Source organism: Salmo trutta, chromosome 2, assembly GCF_901001165.1.
Source record: "Salmo trutta chromosome 2, fSalTru1.1, whole genome shotgun sequence".
Taxonomy (NCBI): Eukaryota; Metazoa; Chordata; class Actinopteri; order Salmoniformes; family Salmonidae; genus Salmo; species Salmo trutta.
This window is the reverse complement of record NC_042958.1, coordinates 40,688,791-40,712,099: the sequence shown is the minus strand read 5'-3', so window position 1 is coordinate 40,712,099 and position 23,309 is coordinate 40,688,791. Positions and strand designations below refer to the sequence as shown.

The window sequence follows — 23,309 nt, the reverse complement described above, 5'->3', positions numbered from 1 at the left end:
ATCAACAAGGCAGGTCCTACAGGCCCTAGTTTCTACCTTCTTAACAACACTATCAACAAGGCAGGTCCTACAGGCCCTAGTTTCTACCTTCTTAACAGCACTAACAACAAGGCAGGTCCTACAGGCCCTAGTTTCTACCTTCTTAACAGCACTAACAACAAGGCAGGTCCTACAGGCCCTAGTTACTACCTTCTTAACAGCACTAACAACAAGGCAGGTCCTACAGGCCCTAGTTTCTACCTTCTTAACAGCACTATCAACAAGGCAGGTCCTACAGGCCCTAGTTTCTACCTTCTTAACAGCACTAACAACAAGGCAGGTCCTACAGGCCCTAGTTTCTACCTTCTTAACAGCACTAACAACAAGGCAGGTCCTACAGGCCCTAGTTTCTACCTTCTTAACAACACTATCAACAAGGCAGGTCCTACAGGCCCTACTTTTGTCACACATGGACTACTGTTCAGTCGTGTTGTCAGATGCCACAAAAAAGGACTTCTGAAAAATGTAATTGTCTCAGAACAGGGCAGCACGGCTGGCCCTTGGATGTACACAGAGAGCAAACAATAATATGCATGTCAATCTCTCCTGGCTCAAAGTGGAGGAGAGATTGACTTCATCACGACTGGTATTTGTGAGAGGTAATGACATGTTGAATGCACCGAGCTGTCTGTTTAAACTACTGGCACACAGCTCAGACACCCATGCATACCCCACAAGACATGCCACCAGAGGTCTCTTCACAATTCCCAAGTCCAGAACAGACTATGGGAGGCGCACAGTACCACATAGAACCTTGACTACACACACACACACACACACACACACACACACACACACACACACACACACACACACACAGGTACAGACACACACACGCACACACACGATAACACATGCACATACACATAGATGTTGTATTGTAGATATGTGGTAGTAGAGCAGTGGTCTGAGGTAACACACTTAATGTATTGTAGATATGTGGTCTGAGGTAACACACTTAATGTATTATAGATATGTGGTAGTAGAGGTCTGAGGTAACACACTTAATGTATTGTAGATATGTGGTCTGAGGTAACACACTTAATGTATTATAGATATGTGGTAGTAGAGGTCTGAGGTAACACACTTAATGTATTGTAGATATGTGGTAGTAGAGCAGTGGTCTGAGGTAACACACTTAATGTATTGTAGATATGTGGAAGTAGAGCAGTGGTCTGAGATAACACACTTAATGTATTGTAGATATGTGGTAGTAGAGCAGTGGTCTGAGGTAACACACTTAATGTATTGTAGATATGTGGTAGTAGAGTAGTGGTCTGAGGTAACACACTTAATGTATTGTAGATATGTGGTAGTAGAGCAGTGGTCTGAGGTAACACACTTAATGTATTGTAGATATGTGATAGTAGAGGTCTGAGGTAACACACTTAATGTATTGTAGATATGTGATAGTAGAGGTCTGAGGTAACACACTTAATGTATTGTAGATATGTGGTCTGAGGTAACACACTTAATGTATTATAGATATGTGATAGTAGAGGTCTGAGGTAACACACTTAATGTATTGTAGATATGTGGTAGTAGAGTAGTGGTCTGAGGTAACACACTTAATGTATTGTAGATATGTGGTAGTAGAGGTCTGAGGTAACACACTTAATGTATTGTAGATATGTGGTAGTAGAGTAGTGGTCTGAGGTAACATACTTAATGTATTGTAGATATGTGGTAGTAGAGTAGTGGTCTGAGGTAACACACTTAATGTATTGTAGATATGTGGTAGTAGTGGTCTGAGGTTACACACTTAATGTATTGTAGATATGTGGTAGTAGAGTAGTTTTCTGAGGTAACACACTGAATGTATTGTAGATATGTGGTAGTAGAGGTCTGAGGGAACACACTTAATGTATTGTAGATATGTGGTAGTAGAGCAGTGGTCTGAGGTAACACACTTAATGTATTGTAGATATGTGGTAGTAGAGGTCTGAGGTAACACACTGAATGTATTGTAGACATGTGGTAGTAGAGGTCTGAGGGAACACACTGAATGTATTGTAGATATGTGGTAGTAGAGGTCTGAGGGAACACACTGAATGTATTGCGAAAAGTGATGTGAAATGTAATATTTTTAATTGTATTCACAGTGACTTCGGAAAGTATTCAGATGCCTTGAATTTATCCACATTTTGTTACATTACAGCCTTATTTTAAAATTGATAAAATAAACACAAATCCTCAATCTACACACAATACCCCATAATGACAAAGCAAAAACAGGTTAAGATATTTTAGCAAATATATATATATTTTTAAACAGAAACACTTTATTTACATAAGTATTCAGACACTTTGCTATGAGACTCAAAATTGAGCTCAGGTGCAACCTGTTTCCATTGATCATCCTTGAGATGTTTCTACAACTTGATTGGAGTCCACCTGTGGTAAATTCAGTTGATTGGACATGAAAAGCACACACCTGTCTATATAAGGTCCCACAGTTGACAGTGCATGTCAGAACAAAAACCAAGCCATGAGGTAGAAGGAATTGTCCGTAGAGATCCGAGACAGGACTGTGTCGAGGCACAGTCCTCGGTGGTGGTGGTGTCAATGCATATAGTCTGGGCAGCCATTTGATTACTGAACTGTTCAGCAGTTTTATGTCTGAGGTAGAAGCTGTTTAGAAGCCTTTTGGACCTAGACTTGGTGCTCTGGTACAGTTTGTCGTGCGGTAGCAGAGAGAACAGTCTATGACTAGGATGTTTCAAGCAGACCACCACAGTCCTTGTGACCAAGAACACGAAGGTAACCTGTCTAAATGACTACCGACCCGTAGCACTCACATCTGTAGCCATGAAGTGCTTTTAAAGGCTGGTCATGGATCACATCAACACCCAGGAAGAGTAGCTGCTGCCTTGGCAGGAACTAATGGGGATCCATAATAAACCCCAGGAAGAGTAGCTGCTGCCTTGGCAGGAACTAATGGGGATCCATAATAAACCCCAGGAAGAGTAGCTGCTGCCTTGGCAGGAACTAATGGGGATCCATAATAAACCCCAGGAAGAGTAGCTGCTGCCTTGGCAGGAACTAATGGGGATCCATAATAAACCCCAGGAAGAGTAGCTGCTGCCTTGGCAGGAACTAATGGGGATCCATAATAAACCCCAGGAAGAGTAGCTGCTGCCTTGGCAGGAACTAATGGGGATCCATAATAAACCCCAGGAAGAGTAGCTGCTGCCTTGGCAGGAACTAATGGGGATCCTTAATAAACCCCAGGAAGAGTAGCTACTGCCTTGGCAGGAACTAATGGGGATCCATAATAAATACAACCAGAGATTAAACATTAAGCTTTATCACAAATGATTAGCCCCACAGATGTCTTTTTCCTTTCTGAATGAGGTTACGGTTCCAGACACACAGAACAAACCCAGCCAGCGATAAGAGGGGTATTATACATGGGTTATGGTTATTGTCCTAGGAAGGAGGCCAGGTGCTCTCTTTATTGGTAGTGTGAGGTGTTTCGCTGCTGTGTTAACAGGACAGGTGTTAACTGAGTGATCAGTCCAACAGAGCTCTGCTCAGTCAACATAACAAGGCTTCATAAACAGAGACAAGACTAATATTCAATAACAGGCACAAACAGACACAACCCAGAACAGATAAAGCTTGAAACACAGTCTCATGCAACCTCCAATATCATATCCTTTCATACGAGGTCTGTAGATGAAAGCAGAGAGACACTGGCTAGGTCGGGTTCTCTCCTACGCACACTGATGATGACTGAACAGAGGAGAGAGAGCAAAAAAGCGATAGGAGAGCGAGAGAGGGAGCAAAAGAGAGAGAGGAGAGACCGACACAAATCAGAGAATAAAGAGCGAGAAAGAAAGAGAGTGAGGAGAGGATGTGGATGTAGATGAAATTACTCATTAGCTGATCCACTTGGTGAAAGGGAGAGAGTATTATTGGACTTTATCAAAGACAGCTTGATGACACTCAGCTGAGATAGAGAGATGAGACGGAAATATAGATACAGTGGAGGGACTGTCAATTCAACAGAAACTCATCTTCACCGATGGTAGTTAGAGATACAGGACGCTTCCCAATGCGGAACCCTGTTCCCTATACAGAGCCCTATGGGTCCTGGTCAACAGTAGTCCACTACATAGAGCCCTATGGGTCCTGGTCAACAGTAGTCCACTATATAGAGCCCTATGGGTCTTGGTCAACAGTAGTCCACTATATAGAGCCCTATGGGTCCTGGTCAACAGTAGTCCACTATATAGAGCCCTATGGGTCCTGGTCAACAGTAGTCCACTATATAGAGCCCTATGGGTCCTGGTCAACGGTAGTCCACTATAGAGCCCTATGGGTCCTGGTCAACAGTAGTCCACTATATAGAGCCCTATGGGTCCTGGTCAACAGTAGTCCACTATATAGAGCCCTATGGGTCCTGGTCAACAGTAGTCCACTATATAGAGCCCTATGGGTCCTGGTCAACAGTAGTCCACTATATAGAGCCCTATGGGTCCTGGTCAACAGTAGTCCACTATATAGAGCCCTATGGGTCCTGGTCAACAGTAGTCCACTATATAGAGCCCTATGGGTCCTGGTCAACAGTAGTCCACTATATAGAGCCCTATGGGTCCTGGTCAACAGTAGTCCACTATATAGAGCCCTATGGGTCCTGGTCAACAGTAGTCCACTATATAGAGCCCTATGGGTCCTGGTCAACAGTAGTCCACTATATAGAGCCGTATGGGTCCTGGTCAACAGTAGTCCACTATATAGAGCCCTATGGGTCCTGGTCAACAGTAGTCCACTATATAGAGCCCTATGGGTCCTGGTCAACAGTAGTCCACTATATAGAGCCCTATGGGTCCTGGTCAACAGTAGTCCACTATATAGAGCCCTATGGGTCCTGGTCAACAGTATTCCACTATATAGAGCCCTATGGGTCCTGGTCAACAGTAGTCCACTATATAGAGCCCTATGGGTCCTGGTCAACAGTAGTCCACTATATAGAGCCCTATGGGTCCTGGTCAACAGTAGTCCACTATATAGAGCCCTATGGGTCCTGGTCAACAGTATTCCACTATATAGAGCCCTATGGGTCCTGGTCAACAGTATTCCACTATATAGAGCCCTATGGGTCCTGGTTAACAGTAGTCCACTATATAGAGCCCTATGGGTCCTGGTTAACAGTAGTCTCAAGTCATGGAACATAAGGAAGTATGAAGGCTGCATGGTCACACTGACAACAGGAATAATATAACTAGATACTAGCTGTCTGATGATTCACACTGCTGTTGTATCACTAACATGGTGTTTGACCTGTGTCAGTGAAGGATGGTGACCGTGCTGAAAGGCTTGTGAGTGGACACGATCTGATCAGCCACATAATTTATCCGGTGAATCTAAGAGTGTTGGGTGATATCCACATGGTCATACCGCCATACTGTTTCTGTAGCATACCGGGTATGCAGTATTACCAAATGTGCACACTAGGGGCGCTATATATACTTTTTACACACAAAACAACGTAGGCAACAGGGATCTTGATCCAGGAGGGGGTTGGATATCTCTGCTGTAGCCAAGACGCTTGATCTTGACATCTAGCCACAGCAAACCATCTAACAGTGGGTAGTCTGTATTGTGTAGTCTGTATTGGGTAGTCTGTATTGGAGCATGACACCTAACAGGTGTAGTGGGTAGTCTGTATTGGAGCATGAGATCTAACAGGTGTAGTGGGTAGTCTGTAGTGTGTAGTGGGTAGTCTTTAGTGGGTAGTCTGTAGTGGGTAGTCTGTAGTGGGTAGTCTGTATTGGAGCATGACACCTAACAGGTGTAGTGTGTAGTCTGTATTGGGTAGTCTGTAGTGGGTAGTCTGTAGTGGGGCATGAGATCTAACAGGTGTAGTGGGTAGTCTGTAGTGGGTAGTCTGTAGTGGGCAGTCTGTATTGGAGCATGATATCTAACAGGTGTAGTGGGTAGTCTGTAGTGGGTAGTCTGTAGTGGGTAGTCTGTATTGGAGCATGAGATCTAACAGGTGTATTGGGTAGTCTGTAGTGGGCAGTCTGTATTGGAGCATGAGATCTAACAGGTGTAGTGGGTAGTCTGTAGTGGGTAGTCTGTAGTGGGTAGTCTGTATTGGAGCATGAGATCTAATAGGTGTATTGGGTAGTCTGTAGTGGGTAGTCTGTAGTGGGTAGTCTGTAGTGGGGCATGAGATCTAACAGGTGTATTGGGTAGTCTGTAGTGGGTAGTCTGTAGTGGGTAGTCTGTAGTGGGTAGTCTGTAGTGGGTAGTCTGTAGTGGGGCATGAGATCTAACAGGTGTATTGGGTAGTCTGTAGTGGGTAGTCTGTAGTGGGTAGTTTGTATTGGAGCATGACACCTAACAGGTGTAGTGAGTGTGTTATTCTATAGAGTAGTGTACCTGTCGTTGCTCGAGTCTTTTCTGTAGGCCCTCTCGTATCCAGGTGAGTACGAGTAGCTCTCCCAGTCTTCTGGTAGTGTCCCACGGTCGGCCACGCTGGGCCAACGACCGAGGGCCATGCTCCCATTCTGGGCAGGGAAGGCCAGGCCCAGGCTGGATGAATAAATGAAGAAATGAAGAAATTCATTGTATTAGACATATTTTAAAAGGTAGAGTCAGCGATGTACAAAGTAAACAACAATATCAGTTGGATTTCTGCAATGTTTATGAGAGGTGAAGCACAAGGCTAAACCTGTCCTCTGATTTGGTCCCTATGGGCCCTGGTCAAAAGCACTTTATAAGGAAAAGGTGCCCTTTGGAATCAAAATATCCAGTCACCTGGCCAGGTTAGAGGAGCTCCTCTGAAACGATGTGATCCCCTTCAGACTGTCCGGCCTCTGTGGCACCTCATCGCTCGCCCAATCAAAACGGTCCTCAGATTCGGCACCGCCCACGCTGCCCTCAACCAGACTATCCACCTCCCCCCTCTCCTCCACCCCCTCCTCCCCATCTACCTCCCCCCTCCCCTCCACCTCCTCGATACTGATGGACGGGGTACGTGGTGCCTCTCCTCCCTCTCGGGAGTCACAGATGGTTTTCGCAGACTCACAGCTAGACAGGAGCTGCTCCTCCCCTCCCCCTCCTCCTCCTCGCTTTAGAGTCTCTGTGCTTCCCAGAATCACCCCCTCTCCTTCCTGGCCCTCCCTGGGGCTCCCAGCCCCTCCATGGCTCACACAGGGCCTGAGCAACGGGGAGGAGTTGGGCGAGGGGGTCAGGTTGGCGGGCCGGAGGGACAGGGACTGGTCGTCTCCTCCATGTTCAGGTGACGGAGGCTGAAGGTGGATGGTACCTTCAGAGGGAAACAGATGTACCTAAATATAAATATCATGCCACTCCCAACATGTTTAATAGGAAAGGGAAAAGGTCTGGGCAGAACAAAGTGCAGAAGAATATGTATATTTGTTTCCTGGGCGGATACTAGCGTACAGGTGTTCTGCACCAATCGAGAGCGAGAAACATGTCACTGCATGAAGACAAAAATAATGACTGTAGGTACCTTCAGGAAGAGGGTCCTCAGTGAAGACAGCCGTGGAGAGAGAGACCACTGAGCTACCAGCTGACTTCCATCCACTGTTGATATTTCTCATATACATTATGGACTGGACTTTCTCCTGGTACAGCTCACCATCTACAGGACAACAGACAACATATAAATACTGGTCCTTCACCTGGTACAGCTCACCATCTACAGGACAACAGACAACATATAAATACTGGTCCTTCACCTGGTACAGCTCACCATCTACAGGACAACAGACAACATATATATACTGGTCCTTCACCTGGTACAGCTCACCATCTACAGGACAACAGACAACATGTATATACTGGTCCTTCACCTAGTACAGCTCACCATCTACAGGACAACAGACAACATATAAATACTGGTCCTTCACCTGGTACAGCTCACCATCTACAGGACAACAGACAACATATATATACTGGTCCTTCACCTGGTACAGCTCACCATCTACAGGACAACAGACAACATTTATATACTGGTCCTTCACCTGGTACAGCTCACCATCTACAGGACAACAGACAACATATATATACTGGTCCTTCACCTGGTACAGCTCACCATCTACAGGACAACAGACAACATATATATACTGGTCCTTCACCTGGTACAGCTCACCATCTACAGGACAACAGACAACATATAAATACTGGTCCTTCACCTGGTACAGCTCACCATCTACAGGACAACAGACAACATATAAATACTGGTCCTTCACCTGGTACAGCTCACCATCTACAGGACAACAGTCAACATATATATACTGGTCCTTCACCTGATACAGCTCACCATCTACAGGACAACAGACAACATATATATACTGGTCCTGGTACAGCTCACCATCTACAGGACAACAGACAACATATATATACTGGTCCTTCACCTGGTACAGCTCACCATCTACAGGACAACAGACAACATATATATACTGGTCCTTCACCTGGTACAGCTCACCATCTACAGGACAACAGACAACATATAAATACTGGTCCTTCACCTGGTACAGCTCACCATCTACAGGACAACAGACAACATATAAATACTGGTCCTTCACCTGGTACAGCTCACCATCTACAGGACAACAGACAACATATATATACTGGTTCTTCACCTGGTACAGCTCACCATCTACAGGACAACAGACAACATTTATATACTGGTCCTGGTACAGCTCACCATCTACAGGACAACAGACAACATATAAATACTGGTCCTTCACCTGGTACAGCTCACCATCTACAGGACAACAGACAACATATAAATACTGGTCCTTCACCTGGTACAGCTCACCATCTACAGGACAACAGACAACATATATATACTGGTCCTTCACCTGGTACAGCTCACCATCTACAGGACAACAGATAACATATATATACTGGTCCTGGTATAGCTCACCATCTACAGGACAACAGACAACATATATATATACTGGTCCTGGTACAGCTCACCATCTACAGGACAACAGACAACATATATATACTGGTCCTGGTACAGCTCACCATCTACAGGACAACAGACAACATATATATAGTCTGGTCCTGGTACAGCTCACCATCTACAGGACAACAGACACAAAACAGTCTAACATCTGGAGACAACAGACACACTACTGTCAGTGGTGTTAAGTACTTTATGTAAAAGCAGACACCTTGGTAGAAAATTACTATTTAAAGTAAAAGTCACCTATTGAATACTTGAGTTTGACTATATTAATTGAACCAGGAAGTGTGTGTAAAAAACCCACCTATGTGTAGTGAGAAGTAGAAGCTTGTAGGCGTATGACAAACGTAGGTGTTAGTGGGCGGGTGCACGGCGAGGAGGAAGTTGTAGACCAATCGGAGGAGGTCTAGGTCCGGAGGGGAACCCAACACTTCCTGGATGATCTTAACGAAAGACAGACACACTTCCTGTGGGATGGAGGTCAGGTGCTCGTCCCGATGCTCCTGGGGGACAAACACAGAGGATGAGGAGGTCTGATAGTTAACGTGAGGAAAATGCAGTCTTTTAATTACATTGACTTTTTAGTCATTTAGCAGACTCTCTGATCCAGAGCCACTACAGTAGTGAGTCATTTAGCAGACTCTCTGATCCAGAGCCTCTACAGTAGTGAGTCATTTAGCAGACTCTCTGATCCAGAGCCTCTACAGTAGTGAGTCATTTAGCAGACTCTCTGATACAGAGCCTCTACAGTACTGAGTCATTTAACAGACTCTCTGATACAGAGCCACTACCGTAGTGAGTCATTTAGCAGACTCTCTGATCCACCACAGTAGTGAGTCATTTAGCAGACTCTCTGATCCAGTCACTACAGTAGTGAGTCATTTAACATACTCTCTTATCCAGAGCCACTACAGTAGTGAATCATTTAGCAGACTCTCTGATCCACCACAGTAGTGAGTCATTTAGCAGACTCTCTGATCCAGAGCCACTACAGTAGTGAGTCATTTAGCAGACTCTCTGATCCACCACAGTAGTGAGTCATTTAGCAGACTCTCTGATCCAGAGTCACTACAGTAGTGAGTCATTTAACATACTCTCTTATCCAGAGCCACAACAGTAGTGAGTCATTTAGCAGACTCTCTTATCCAGAGCCACTACAGTAGTGAGTCATTTAACAGACTCTCTGATCCAGAGCCACTACAGTAGTGAATCATTTAGCAGACTCTCTTATCCAGAGCCACTACAGTAGGGAGTCATTTAGCAGACTCTCTGATCCAGAGCCACTACCGTAGTGAGTCATTAAGCAGACTCTCTGATCCAGAGCCACTACAGTAGTGAGTCAATTAACAGACTCTCTGATCCAGAGCCACTACAGTAGTGAATAATTTAGCAGACTCTCTTATCCAGAGCCACTACAGTAGTGAGTCATTTAGCAGACTCTCTGATCCAGAGCCACTACAGTAGTGAGTCATTTAGCAGACACTCTGATCCAGAGCCACTACAGTAGTGAGTCCTTTAGCAGACACTCTTATCCAGAGTCACTACAGTAGTGAGTCATTTAACAGACTCTCTGATCCAGAGCCACTACAGTAGTGAGTCATTTAACAGACTCTCTGATCCAGAGCCAATACAGTAGTGAGTCATTTAGCAGACTTTCTGATCCAGAGCCACAACAGTAGTGAGTCATTTAGCAGACTCTCTGATCCAGAGCCTCTACAGTAGTGAGTCATTTAGCAGACTCTCTGATCCAGAGCCTCTACAGTAGTGAGTCATTTAGCAGACTCTCTGATACAGAGCCTCTACAGTACTGAGTCATTTAGCAGACTCTCTGATCCAGAGCCACTACAGTAGTGAGTCATTTAGCAGACTCTCTGATCCACCACAGTAGTGAGTCATTTAGCAGACTCTCTGATCCAGTCACTACAGTAGTGAGTCATTTAACATACTCTCTTATCCAGAGCCACTACAGTAGTGAATCATTTAGCAGACTCTCTGATCCACCACAGTAGTGAGTCATTTAGCAGACTCTCTGATCCAGAGCCACTACAGTAGTGAGTCATTTAGCAGACTCTCTGATCCACCACAGTAGTGAGTCATTTAGCAGACTCTCTGATCCAGAGTCACTACAGTAGTGAGTCATTTAACATACTCTCTTATCCAGAGCCACAACAGTAGTGAGTCATTTAGCAGACTCTCTTATCCAGAGCCACTACAGTAGTGAGTCATTTAACAGACTCTCTGATCCAGAGCCACTACAGTAGTGAATCATTTAGCAGACTCTCTTATCCAGAGCCACTACAGTAGGGAGTCATTTAGCAGACTCTCTGATCCAGAGCCACTACCGTAGTGAGTCATTAAGCATACTCTCTGATCCAGAGCCACTACAGTAGTGAGTCAATAAACAGACTCTCTGATCCAGAGCCACTACAGTAGTGAGTCATTTAGCAGACTCTCTGATCCAGAGCCACTACAGTAGTGAGTCATTTAGCAGACACTCTGATCCAGAGCCACTACAGTAGTGAGTCATTTAGCAGACACTCTTATCCAGAGTCACTACAGTAGTGAGTCATTTAACAGACTCTCTGATCCAGAGCCACTACAGTAGTGAGTCATTTAACAGACTCTCTTATCCAGAGCCACTACAGTAGTGAGTCATTTAGCAGACTCTCTGATCCAGAGCCACTACAGTAGTGAGTCATTTAGCAGACTCTCTGATCCAGAGCCACTACAGCAGTGAAAACATTGCTGCAACATGATTAGTTAGTAAAAAAAAGTGGCTTTCTAAATGCATCTTGTTCATTCAGAACGGATAAGGTTCTTACCTGTAGTACTTGACAGGTGAGCAGGAAGCGGTGGACCACCTGGGCTTTGAGAAACTGTCTGATGTTGAACACCTGCTGGGGGTGGTGAACCCTGATGAGGATCTCTAACGCTGCCAGCAGAGTCTCCCAGACACCACCCTGTTAGAGAGACATAACATATATTAATACACAGCTACTGTAACCCTGACCCTAACCCTGACCCTGTTAGAGAGACATAACATTTATTAATACACAGCTACTGTAACCCTGACCCCAACCCTGACTCCAACCCTGACCCCAACCCAAACCTAACCCTGACTCTAACACTAACCCAACACTAACCCAACCCTGACCCTGACCCTAACCCAACCCTAACCCAACCCTGGTATACCCTGACCCTAACCCTGAAATGGTGGTATACCCTGATGAAGATCGAGGGCTGCTAGCAGGATCTCCCATAGATCTGACTGATAAAGAGGTGAAAGACAGTTAAAACCTCTTGAGCCTCTCGTCCCGTAAGCGGGATCAACATCCAGCGAAAAACTCCTAGCGACATTAGCATAACGAAATTTAATATTTGTTTTTTTTCAAATATAGGACTGTCTCATATCGTTTTATAGATACACCTCTCCTGAATCGACCCACGTCGTCCAATTTCAAAAAGGTTTTACAGGAAAAGCAAAACATTAGATTATGTTAGAGGAGTACATGGTAAAAGTAGCAACATAGCCATTTTCCGACCAACCCCATGCATCACAAATAACCAAAAAACAGCTAAATGCAGCACTAACCTTTTACAAACTTCATCAGATGACACACCTAGGACATCATGTTACACAATGCATGCATTCTTTTGTTCAATAAAGTTCATATTTATATATAAAAACAGCATTTTACATCGGTGCGTAACGTTGACTAACTATTTTCCCTCAAAAGCATCCCGGGAAACAGTGCTACAATTTACTCAATTACTATTCGAAAACATTTTTAAAATGTAATATTGTCATTCTAAGATTTATAGATGAATATCTCTTGAAAGCACCTGTCATACCAGAATTAAAAAATAACTTTACTGGGTAATCACACTTTGCGATAAAAGGGGATGCGATACTCAGAAAATTTGCTAGTAAACCCAGCTCGGCGCCATCTTGGAACAATCGCATATCACATCTAATCTTGTATACTATTGTCAATAATCCCTTACCTTTAGTTGTCTTCATCAGAAAGCACTTCCAGGGATCCCAGGTCCACAACAAATGTATTTTCGGTCGAAAAAGTCCATCCTTTATGTTCCATTAGCTTGCTGTTGTTAGCGCGTCTGAAGGCTGTATCCAAATGCTCCGTCGGGCGCGGGACAGCGGTTTCGAAAAATAACATTTTTCCCCCATTTAGGTTCGTTCAAACATGTCAAACGTTGTATAACATAAACCTTCAGGGCCTGTTTCAACAAGAGAGCCAATAAGATTCGAGGGGGACGATTGTATTGTGTTTTAAAACGTTTCGAAAGGAGGGGGTAGACAGGGCCGCCGACGTCACAATGGTGATGGCCCTCCTCCTGTGACCAATTTCCACAGCGTCTCATTCATTCAGTTTCGACAGTAGAAGGCTCAAAACACTTTGTAAAGACTGGGGACATCTAGTGGAAGCAATAGAAAGTGCTCAATGAACAATAGCTCACGGTGTGATTAATAGGCAAAGATGTGAAGTTGAGTCCACAATTCAGAATTCCCCTTCCTGTTTCAATCGGTCTCGGGGTTTTGACTGCCATATGAGTTCTGTTATACTCACAGACACCATTCAAACAGTTTTAGAAACTTCAGGGTGTTTTCTATCCACAGGTATTAATTATATGCATATCCTAGCTTCTGAGTTTGATTAGTAGGCCGTTGAAAATGGGCACAAATTTTTTTCAAAATGTGCTGTGGCGCCCCCTATCCTAGGGTAAGTCCAAGAAGTTTTAAACAACAGCAAAGCTGCTTATGCTCCCATTTCACAGCTTTATTGACAACGTTTCAATCCCAAACTGACCAACATCCAACGTTGTCAATAAAGTGGTGAATTGGGAGCTTTGACAGCGCGCGGGCCTGGCTGTCCTCTGACAGGGCGCGGGCCCGGCTGTCCTCTGACAGGCGCGCGGGCCCGGCTGTCCTCTGACAGGCGCGCGGGCCCGGCTGTCCTCTGACAGGCGCGCGGGCCCGGCTGTCCTCTGACAGGCGCGCGGGCCCGGCTGTCCTCTGACAGGCGCGCGGGCCCGGCTGTCATCTGACAGGCGCGCGGGCCCGGCTGTCATCTGACAGGCGCGCGGGCCCGGCTGTCCTCTGACAGGCGCGCGGGCCCGGCTGTCCTCTGACAGGCGCGCGGGCCCGGCTGTCCTCTGACAGGCGCGCGGGCCCGGCTGTCCTCTGACAGGCGCGCGGGCCCGGCTGTCCTCTGACAGGCGCGCGGGCCCGGCTGTCATCTGACAGGCGCGCGGGCCTGGCTGTTCTTTCGTAGTATTCTTTATTAGCCCAGCACTCATGTTTTTAAGGATGTGCATATGACCACAAACTCTTCGAAAAGACAGCGTTAAAGCACACAGTTTTAAGAAAATATAAATAAATTGTGTTTCAAATGGTATTGGTAAATCCTACCTGCAGTATTTCAAAATATCCTGGTATACAGTAATACTAAATACCTGCCCATGCATCCATCACTGAGTTTACCTGAGCCTTGGCCCAGATCTTCCAGTCCAGCAGAACCTCAGACAGCAGCTTGATGTCCTGGACCACGGCTGTAGACTCTGTGTCCAGGTGGAACTGACCGTCTTCCCCTAGAGTTAAGATAGGACTACTACAGCTCCCATCTAACAAGGTCTACAGACAGACAGAGAGACAGACAGAGAGAGAGACAGAGAGAAGAAGAAAAGAGCAAAAAGATAAATACTTGACACATTGGAAATAATTAACTAACAAACTAGAATGCTATTTGGCCCTAAACAGAGAGTACACATTGGCAGAATACCTGACCACTGTGACTGACCCAAACTTAAGGAAAGCTTTGACTATGTACAGACTCAGTGAGCATAGCCTTGCTATTGAGAAAGGCCGCCGTAGGCAGATCTGGCTCTCAAGAGAAGACAGGCTATGTGCACACTGCCCACAAAATGAGGTGGAAACTGAGCTGCACTTCCTAACCTCCTGCCAAATGTATGACCATATTAGAGTAAATCTGAGGAAAACGCTACCGAAATTCTACTAACACATTGACTTTAGTACTCACGCTGGGAAAACACTGAACCACTGCTACTCAACTTTTCAAAATGCCTACAAGGCCCTACCCCGCCCTCCCTTTGGCAAATCTGATCACGACTCCATTTTGCTCCTCCCTTCCTATAGGCATAACTCAAACAGGAAGTACACGTGCTAAGGTCTATTCAGCGCTGGTCTGACCAATTGGAATCCATGCATCAAGATTGTTTTGATCATGCGGACTGGGATATGTTCCGGATAGCCTCTGAAAATAACATAGACGAACACACGGATATGGTGACTGAGTTCATCAGGAAGTGTATAGGAGATATTGTACCCACTGTGACTATTAAAATCTACCCAAAACAAAAACTGTGCATAGAAGGCAGCATTCACGCAAAACTGAAAGCACGAACCACTGCATTTAACCATGGCAAGGTAACTGGGAATATGGTTGAGTACAAACAGTGTAGTTATTCCCTCCGTAAGGCAATCAAACAGGCAAAACATCAGTATAGAGACAAAGTGGAGTCACAATTCAATGGCTCAGACACGAGACGTATGTGGCAGTGTCTACAGACAATCACGGACTACAAAAAGAAAACCAGCCACGTCCCCAACACCGATGTCTTGCTTCCGGACAAGCTAAACATCTTCTTCCCACGCTTTGAGGATAACACAGAGCCAACAACGCGGCCCGCTACCAAGGACTGTGGGCTCTCCTTCTCTGTGACCGACGTGAGTAAGATATTTAAGCGTGTTAACCCTCGCAAGGCTGCCCAGACGACATCCCAAGCCATGTCCTCAGAGCATGTGCAGACCAGCTGGCTGGAGTGTTTACGGACATATACAATGCTGTTCATTGACTACAGCTCAGCCTTCAACACCATAGTACCCTCCACGCTCATTATTAAGCTGGAGGCCCTGGGTCTGAACCCCCCTGTGCAACTTGGTCCTGGACTTCCTGATGGGCCGTCCCCAGGTGGTGAAGGTAGGAAACAACACCTCCACTTCGCTGATCCTCAACACAGGGGCACCACAAGGGTGCGTGCTCAGCCCCGTCTTGTACTCACTGTTCACCCATGACTGTGTGGCCATGCCTCCAACTCAATCATCAAGTTTGCAGACGACACAATAGTAGTAGGCCTGATTACCAACAATGACGAGACGGCCGACAGGGAAGTGGGGGCCCTGGTGTAGTGGTGCCAGGAAAATAACCTCTCCCTCAACATCAACAAAATGATGGAGCTGATCGTGGACTTCAGGAAACAGCAGAGCATGCCTCTATCCACATCGATGGTACTGCAGTGGAGAAGATGGAAAGCTTCAAGTTCCTCGGCGTACACATCACTGAAACTGAAAATGGTCCACCCACACAGACAGCGTGGTGAACAAGAAGCAACAGCACCTCTTCAACCTCAGGAGCCTGAAAAAATTTGGCTTGGCCCCTAAAACCCTTAAAAACTTTTACAGATGCACAATTGAGCACACCCTGTCAGGCTATATCACCGCCAGCTACGGCAAATCCAGGGCTCTCCAGAGGGTGGTGCGGTCTGCCCAACACATCACCGGGGGCAAACTACCTGCCCTCCAGGACACCTACAGCACCCGATGTCACAGGAAGGCCAAAAAGTTCAACGAGGACAACAACCACCCGAGCCACTGCCTGTTCACCCCACTATCATCCAGAAGGCGAGGTCAGTACAGGTGCATCAAAGCTGGGACCGAGAGACTGAAAAACATCTTCTATCTCAAGGCAATCAGAGTGTTAAATAGCCATCACTAGGCGGCTACCACCTGGTTACTCAACCCTGCACCTTAGAGGCTGCTGCCCCATATACATAGACATAGGGGGGTATTGTGTGTAGATTGATGAAGGAAAAAACAATTTTGGAATAAGGCTGTAACGTAACAAAATGTGGGAATAAGTTAAGGGGTCTGAATACTTTATGAACACACCGTATTTCAATGATTCCAACAGTTCACCCAAGTGTTTTGATCTATATCACAAGTGGAATCTCACTCTGTCTGTCAACACTACTGGCGTTTCCATTCTCCTGAGACACCCTGCCTCTATTGAGCAGGCCACAGCCAGGTCCATTTATAACGTCCACTGCAGTGGCAATACATCACCAGACCTACTTCTGTTTTCACAATGTCCTACAAACAGAAACAGATGCACGGATGAATACAGACAGCATCGATGTTTTCACCCAGCAGTTAGACAGACAGACAGACAGACAGACAGACAGACAGACAGACAGACAGACAGACAGACAGACAGACAGACAGGCAGGCAGGCAGGCAGGCAGGCAGGCAGGCAGGCCGACAGGCAGGCAGACCGACAGGCAGGCAGGCAGGCAGACCAACAGGCAGGCAGGCAGGCAGGCAGAACGACAGGCAGGCAGGCAGGCAGACCGACAGGCAGGCAGGCAGGTAGGCATTGATGTCATTACTCAGCTCAGGTAAAAGACAGGAACATCAGTACACTGCCTCTCAGCAGAGAAAACCATTGGATATCACAGTTGCAGTAGTAGCAACTCACTGCACACACATATCAGATAACTGAGGCCCAAAGCAGACGAGATGATATGAAACTGATCTACGGGGATTCAGAGCACCAACAGGACCAAGGACTAGATGATATGAAACTGATCCATGGGGATTCAGAGCACCAACAGGACCAAGGACTAGATGATATGAAACTGATTCATGGGGATTCAGAGCACCAACAGGACCAAGGACTAGATGACTTCCCTGTGGCTCAGTTGGTAGAGCATGGTGTTTGCAACGCCAGCATGGTGTGTGCAATGCCAGGGTTGTGGGTTCGATTCCCACGGTGGGCCAGTACAAAAAAATGCATGAAATGAAATGTATGCATTCACTACTGTAAGTCGTTCTGGATAAGAGCGTCTGCTAAATGACTAAAATGTAAAATGTAATGATATGAAACTGATTCATGGGGATTCAAAGCACCAAAAGGACCAAGGACTAGATGATATGAAACTGATCCATGGGGATTCAGAGCATCAACAGGACCAACAACAGCAAAAAACAATATAAGGATTCATCATATGCCTGGTCACATGACTCACCTTGAGAATATGGTATCCCACGATGCACTTGGACTTGATGAGAACCTGGTGTATCATGGAGTAACCGTGGTAACAGTCCATCTCATTGATACGGTGCTGGTTGTACTTGGCCAGAGAGAGTAGCACCTGGACATAGAATTACATATTAGAACTCTAGAATGGACATAGAATTACATATTACAACTCACTGGGGTCCCAGTAGCACGCCACGTTACAACTCACTGGGGCCCCAGTAACACGCCACGTTACAACTCACTGGGGTCCCAGTAACACGGCAAAACTATCCACCTTGGTAAAGGAGAACTTTCATTCGAGATCAAATATGGTCGAATATTGTAAAAAAACAATTAATTTGCATTTATATCGGCACAGGTGCTTTGTTAACCTGCTAGCCAGACAATAATTTAACCCAGTGATTCTCAAACCTCTCCTCTGGGACCTCCAGTTGTTCCAGGTATGTGATTATTCCAGAGCTAGCACCTGATTCCACTTGTCAACTAATCATCAAGCCCTTGACAAGGTGAATCAGGTGAGCTAGTTCAGAGCTACCACAACAGTGTGAAACGTCTAGAGATGCCAGAGGAGAAGTCTGAGAAGCACTGATTTAATGAGGATATATATGTACCTGGAGAGCTAGGGCCTGGGTCTGCTCACTGTCACTTAGCTCCACCACCTGGAAACACACACACACACACACACACACACACACACACACACACACACACACACACACACACACACAAGAGAAAGAGAGAGATGGAGAGGGGAGGGACATGACACAACAGAAAGAGAGAGATTGGCTTAATAAGAACACATTGAGAAGAACACAGTGAATCCAGCCTATCTTGTGTAAATTTCCTTCAAGTAGAAATGAAATGACAGTTACGTTCAAGAAGCTTCCTCACAAAAATACAGAAAAAAGCTTTCCAGGCCAAATGAAACCAGCAGAGAGACTAACATCATCAATAGACCCAAAGAGGACTATGAAGGCCCAGGTTCCTATCAATAGTATGTAGACTATGTCCTACCCGTGCAAAGAGGACTATGAAGGCCCAGGTTCCTATCAATAGTATGAAGACTATGTCCTACCCGTGCAAAGAGGACTATGAAGGCCCAGGTTCCTCTCAATAGTATGTAGACTATGTCCTACCCGTGCAAAGAGGACTATGAAGGCCCAGGTTCCTATCAATAGTATGAAGACTATGTCCTACCCGTGCAAAGAGGACTATGAAGGCCCAGGTTCCTATCAATAGTATGTAGACTATGTCCTACCCGTGCAAAGAGGACTATGAAGGCCCAGGTTCCTATCAATAGTATGTAGACTATGTCCTACCCGTGCAAAGAGGACTATGAAGGCCCAGGTTCCTATCAATAGTATGAAGACTATGTCCTACCCGTGCAAAGAGGACTATGAAGGCCCAGGTTCCTCCTCTCAATAGTATGAAGACTATGTCCTACCCGTGCAAAGAGGACTATGAAGGCCCAGGTTCCTATCAATAGTATGAAGACTATGTCCTACCCGTGCAAAGAGGACTATGAAGGCCCAGGTTCCTCCTCTCAATAGTATGAAGACTATGTCCTACCCGTGCAAAGAGGACTATGAAGGCCCAGGTTCCTATCAATAGTATGTAGACTATGTCCTACCCGTGCAAAGAGGACTATGAAGGCCCAGGTTCCTCTCAATAGTATGTAGACTATGTCCTACCCGTGCAAAGAGGACTATGAAGGCCCAGGTTCCTATCAATAGTATGAAGACTATGTCCTACCCGTGCAAAGAGGACTATGAAGGCCCAGGTTCCTATCAATAGTATGTAGACTATGTCCTACCCGTGCAAAGAGGACTATGAAGGCCCAGGTTCCTATCAATAGTATGAAGACTATGTCCTACCCGTGCAAAGAGGACTATGAAGGCCCAGGTTCCTCTCAATAGTATGTAGACTATGTCCTACCCGTGCAAAGAGGACTATGAAGGCCCAGGTTCCTATTAATAGTATGTAGACTATGTCCTACCCGTGCAAAGAGGAATACGAAGGCCCCGGTTCCTCCTCTCTTGTGTAGGACGTTCTGCAGGCCCTGTGGTTCTACAGGCAACATGGTCCTGAGTATGTGTGTCTCCAGCACTGCAGACTGGACCTCTCTAGAGCTGAAAGGTCTCTGAGACACCACGGTCTTAGCCTGGCCCTTCAGACGGATCACTGGCTCATAGATGGTATACACCCTGGGGCTGCTGGGGGCGTACACTACTGCCAGACACTCCTGTAGAAACATAGAGATATAGTATCATAGATGGTATACACCCTGGGGCTGCTGGGGGCGTACACTACTGCCAGACACTCCTGTAGAAACATAGAGATATAGTATCATAGATGGTATACACCCTGGGGCTGCTGGGGGCGTACACTACTGCCAGACGCTCCTATAGAAACATAGATATATAGTATCATAGATGGTATACACCCTGGGGCTGCTGGGGGCGTACACTACTGCCAGACGCTCCTATAGAAACATAGAGATATAGTATCATAGATGGTATACACCCTGGGGCTGCTGGGGGCGTACACTACTGCCAGACGCTCCTATAGAAACATAGATATATAGTATCATAGATATACCACAGACACTCCAATAGAAACATAGTTATAGTATCATAGATATGCCACACAGACACTCCTAAAGAAACAGAGACAGAATGTCATAGATACACCACACACAGACCGTGCTATAGAAACATAGATATATAATATCATAGAACACAGACACTACTGCCAGACACTCCTATAGAAACAGAGATATAGTATGAAGGTCAGTCAATCCGGAAAATGTCAAGAACTTTGAAAGTTTCTTCAAGTGCAGTTGCAAAAACCATCAAGCGCTATGATGAAACTGGCTCTCATGAGGACCGCCACAGGAAAGGAAGACCCAGAGTTACCTCTGCAGCAGAGGATAAGTTCATTAGAGTTATCAACCTCAGAAATTGAAGCCCAAATAAATGCTTCACAGAGTTCAAGTAACAGATACATCAACATCAACTGTTCAGAGGAGACTGTGTGAATCAGGCCTTCATGGCCGAATGGCTGTAAAGAAACCACTACTAAAGGACACCAATAACAAGAAGATACTTGCTTGGACCAAAAAACACGAGCAATGGACATTATACCAGTGGAAATCCATCCTTTGGTCTGATGAGTCCAAATTTGCGGTTCCAACCGCCGTGTCTTTGTGAGACGCAGAGTAGGTGAACGGATGATCTCCGTATGTGTGGTTCCCACCGTGAAGCATGGAGGAGGAGGTGTGATGGTGCTTTGCTGGTGACACTGTGATTTATTTAGAATTCAAGGCAGACTTAACCAGCATGGCTACCACAGCATTCTGCAGCAATACGCCATCCCATCTGGTTTGTGCTTAGTGGGACTATCATTTGTTTTCAACAGGACAATGACCCAACACACCTCCAGGCTGTGTAAGGGCTGTTTGACCAAGAAGGAGAGAGATGGAGTGCTGCATCAGATGACCTGGCCTCCACAATCACCCGACCTCAACCCAATTGAGATGGTTTGGGATGAGTTGGACCGCAGAGTGAAGGAAAAACAGCCAACAAGTGCTCAGCATATGTGGGAACTCCTTCAAGACTGATGGAAAAGCATTCCAGGTGAAGCTGGTTGTGAGAATGCCAAGATTGTGCAAAGCTGACATCAAGGCAAAGGGTGGCTACTTTGAAGAATCTAAAATATAATTTTTTAACACTATTTTGGTTACTACATGATTCCATGTGTTATTTCATAGTTTTGATATCTTCACTATTATTCTACAATGTAAAAAAAATAGTTACAATAAAGAAAAACCTTGGAATGAGTAGACGTGTCCAAACTTTTGACTGGTACTTTGTATTATTAGCAGACAGAGGGACTCAGACTTACTATGAGAGCTGCTGTGTCCACATCCTTGTTCTTCATCATTAGCTCTCTGACAGTGTCACACTTCAACCCGTCCGTGGTGACGTACTTGGAGAAGGTCCCACTGGGCTTACCGTACTTACATGGCATGATAGAAGTGAGGTCTGGACCAGAGGCATACAGGTAGAATGCCTCCTCTGACCCGATACGGGAGCCTAGTGGGGAGAGGGACAGACAGAGACAAATTCAGCTAAGTCCCTCCTCAATTCATTTCGTTTAAGAAATGTTTTGCAACAGAATAGGCAGAATGAATACACCCCTGTTCTCCAGAAGGCATGGTCCCAGAGAACTGCCCTGTTCTCCAGAAGGCATGGTCCCAGAGAACAGCCCTGTTCTCCAGAAGGCATGGTCCCAGAGAACAGCCCTGTTCTCCAGAAGGCATGGTCCCAGAGAACACCCCTGTTCCCCACAAGGCATGGTCCCAGAGAACACCTCTGTTCCCCAGAAGGCATGGTCCCAGAGAACTGCCCTGTTCTCCAGAAGGCATGGTCCCAGAGAACTGCCCTGTTCTCCAGAAGGCATGGTCCCAGAGAACAGCCCTGTTCTCCAGCTCAGGAAGCTGGTCAACATGCTAGCAACAAGACTACCTTACACAATAAAAACACCCTGGCTATACCACACAGCTTGAGAAGTTGACAGCAAGTAAGATGTGCCTTTTACAATGAAAAATATTTAATATGAGACACTTAGGTTTGAGCTATTAAAACTTGTTTTTCAACCACTCCACAAATCTCTTGTTAGCAAACTATAGTTTTGGCAAGTCGGTTAGGACATCTACTTTGTGCATGACACAAGTAATATTTCCAACAATTATTTACAGACAGATTATTTCACTTATAATTCACTGTATCACAATTCCAGCGGGTCAGAAGTTTACATACACTAAGTTGACTGCCTTTAAACAGCTTGGAAAATTCCAGAAAATTATGTCATGGCTTTAAAGCTTCTCATTGGCTAATTGACATAATTTGAGTCAATTGGTGGTGTACCTGTGGATGTATTTGAAGGTCTACCTTCAAACTCAGTGCCTCTTTGCTTGACATCATGGGAAAATCAAAAGAAATCAGCCAAGACCTCAGACAAAAATTGTAGACCTCCACAAGTCTGGTTCATCCTTGGAGCAATTTCCAAATACCTAAAGGTACCACGTTCATCTGTACAAACAATAGTATGCAAGTATAAACACCATGTGACCACGTAGCTGTCATACCGCTCAGTTAGGAGACGCATTATGTCTCCTA

The 23,309-nt window shown here is 45.6% G+C and overlaps 1 protein-coding gene across 1 annotated transcript in view; it reads right to left on the bottom strand.

The window, feature by feature from the left end:
- lyst (lysosomal trafficking regulator) overlaps positions 1-23,309 on the bottom strand; it is a 153,211-nt gene that overhangs the window by 70,145 nt on the left and 59,757 nt on the right. The window contains 10 exon segments of the mRNA XM_029701898.1: positions 6,430-6,582; positions 6,808-7,318; positions 7,526-7,657; positions 9,297-9,495; positions 11,815-11,952; positions 14,496-14,645; positions 18,116-18,241; positions 18,741-18,788; positions 20,126-20,371; positions 22,033-22,223. Coding sequence (XP_029557758.1) covers positions 6,430-6,582; positions 6,808-7,318; positions 7,526-7,657; positions 9,297-9,495; positions 11,815-11,952; positions 14,496-14,645; positions 18,116-18,241; positions 18,741-18,788; positions 20,126-20,371; positions 22,033-22,223 — 1,894 coding nt within the window.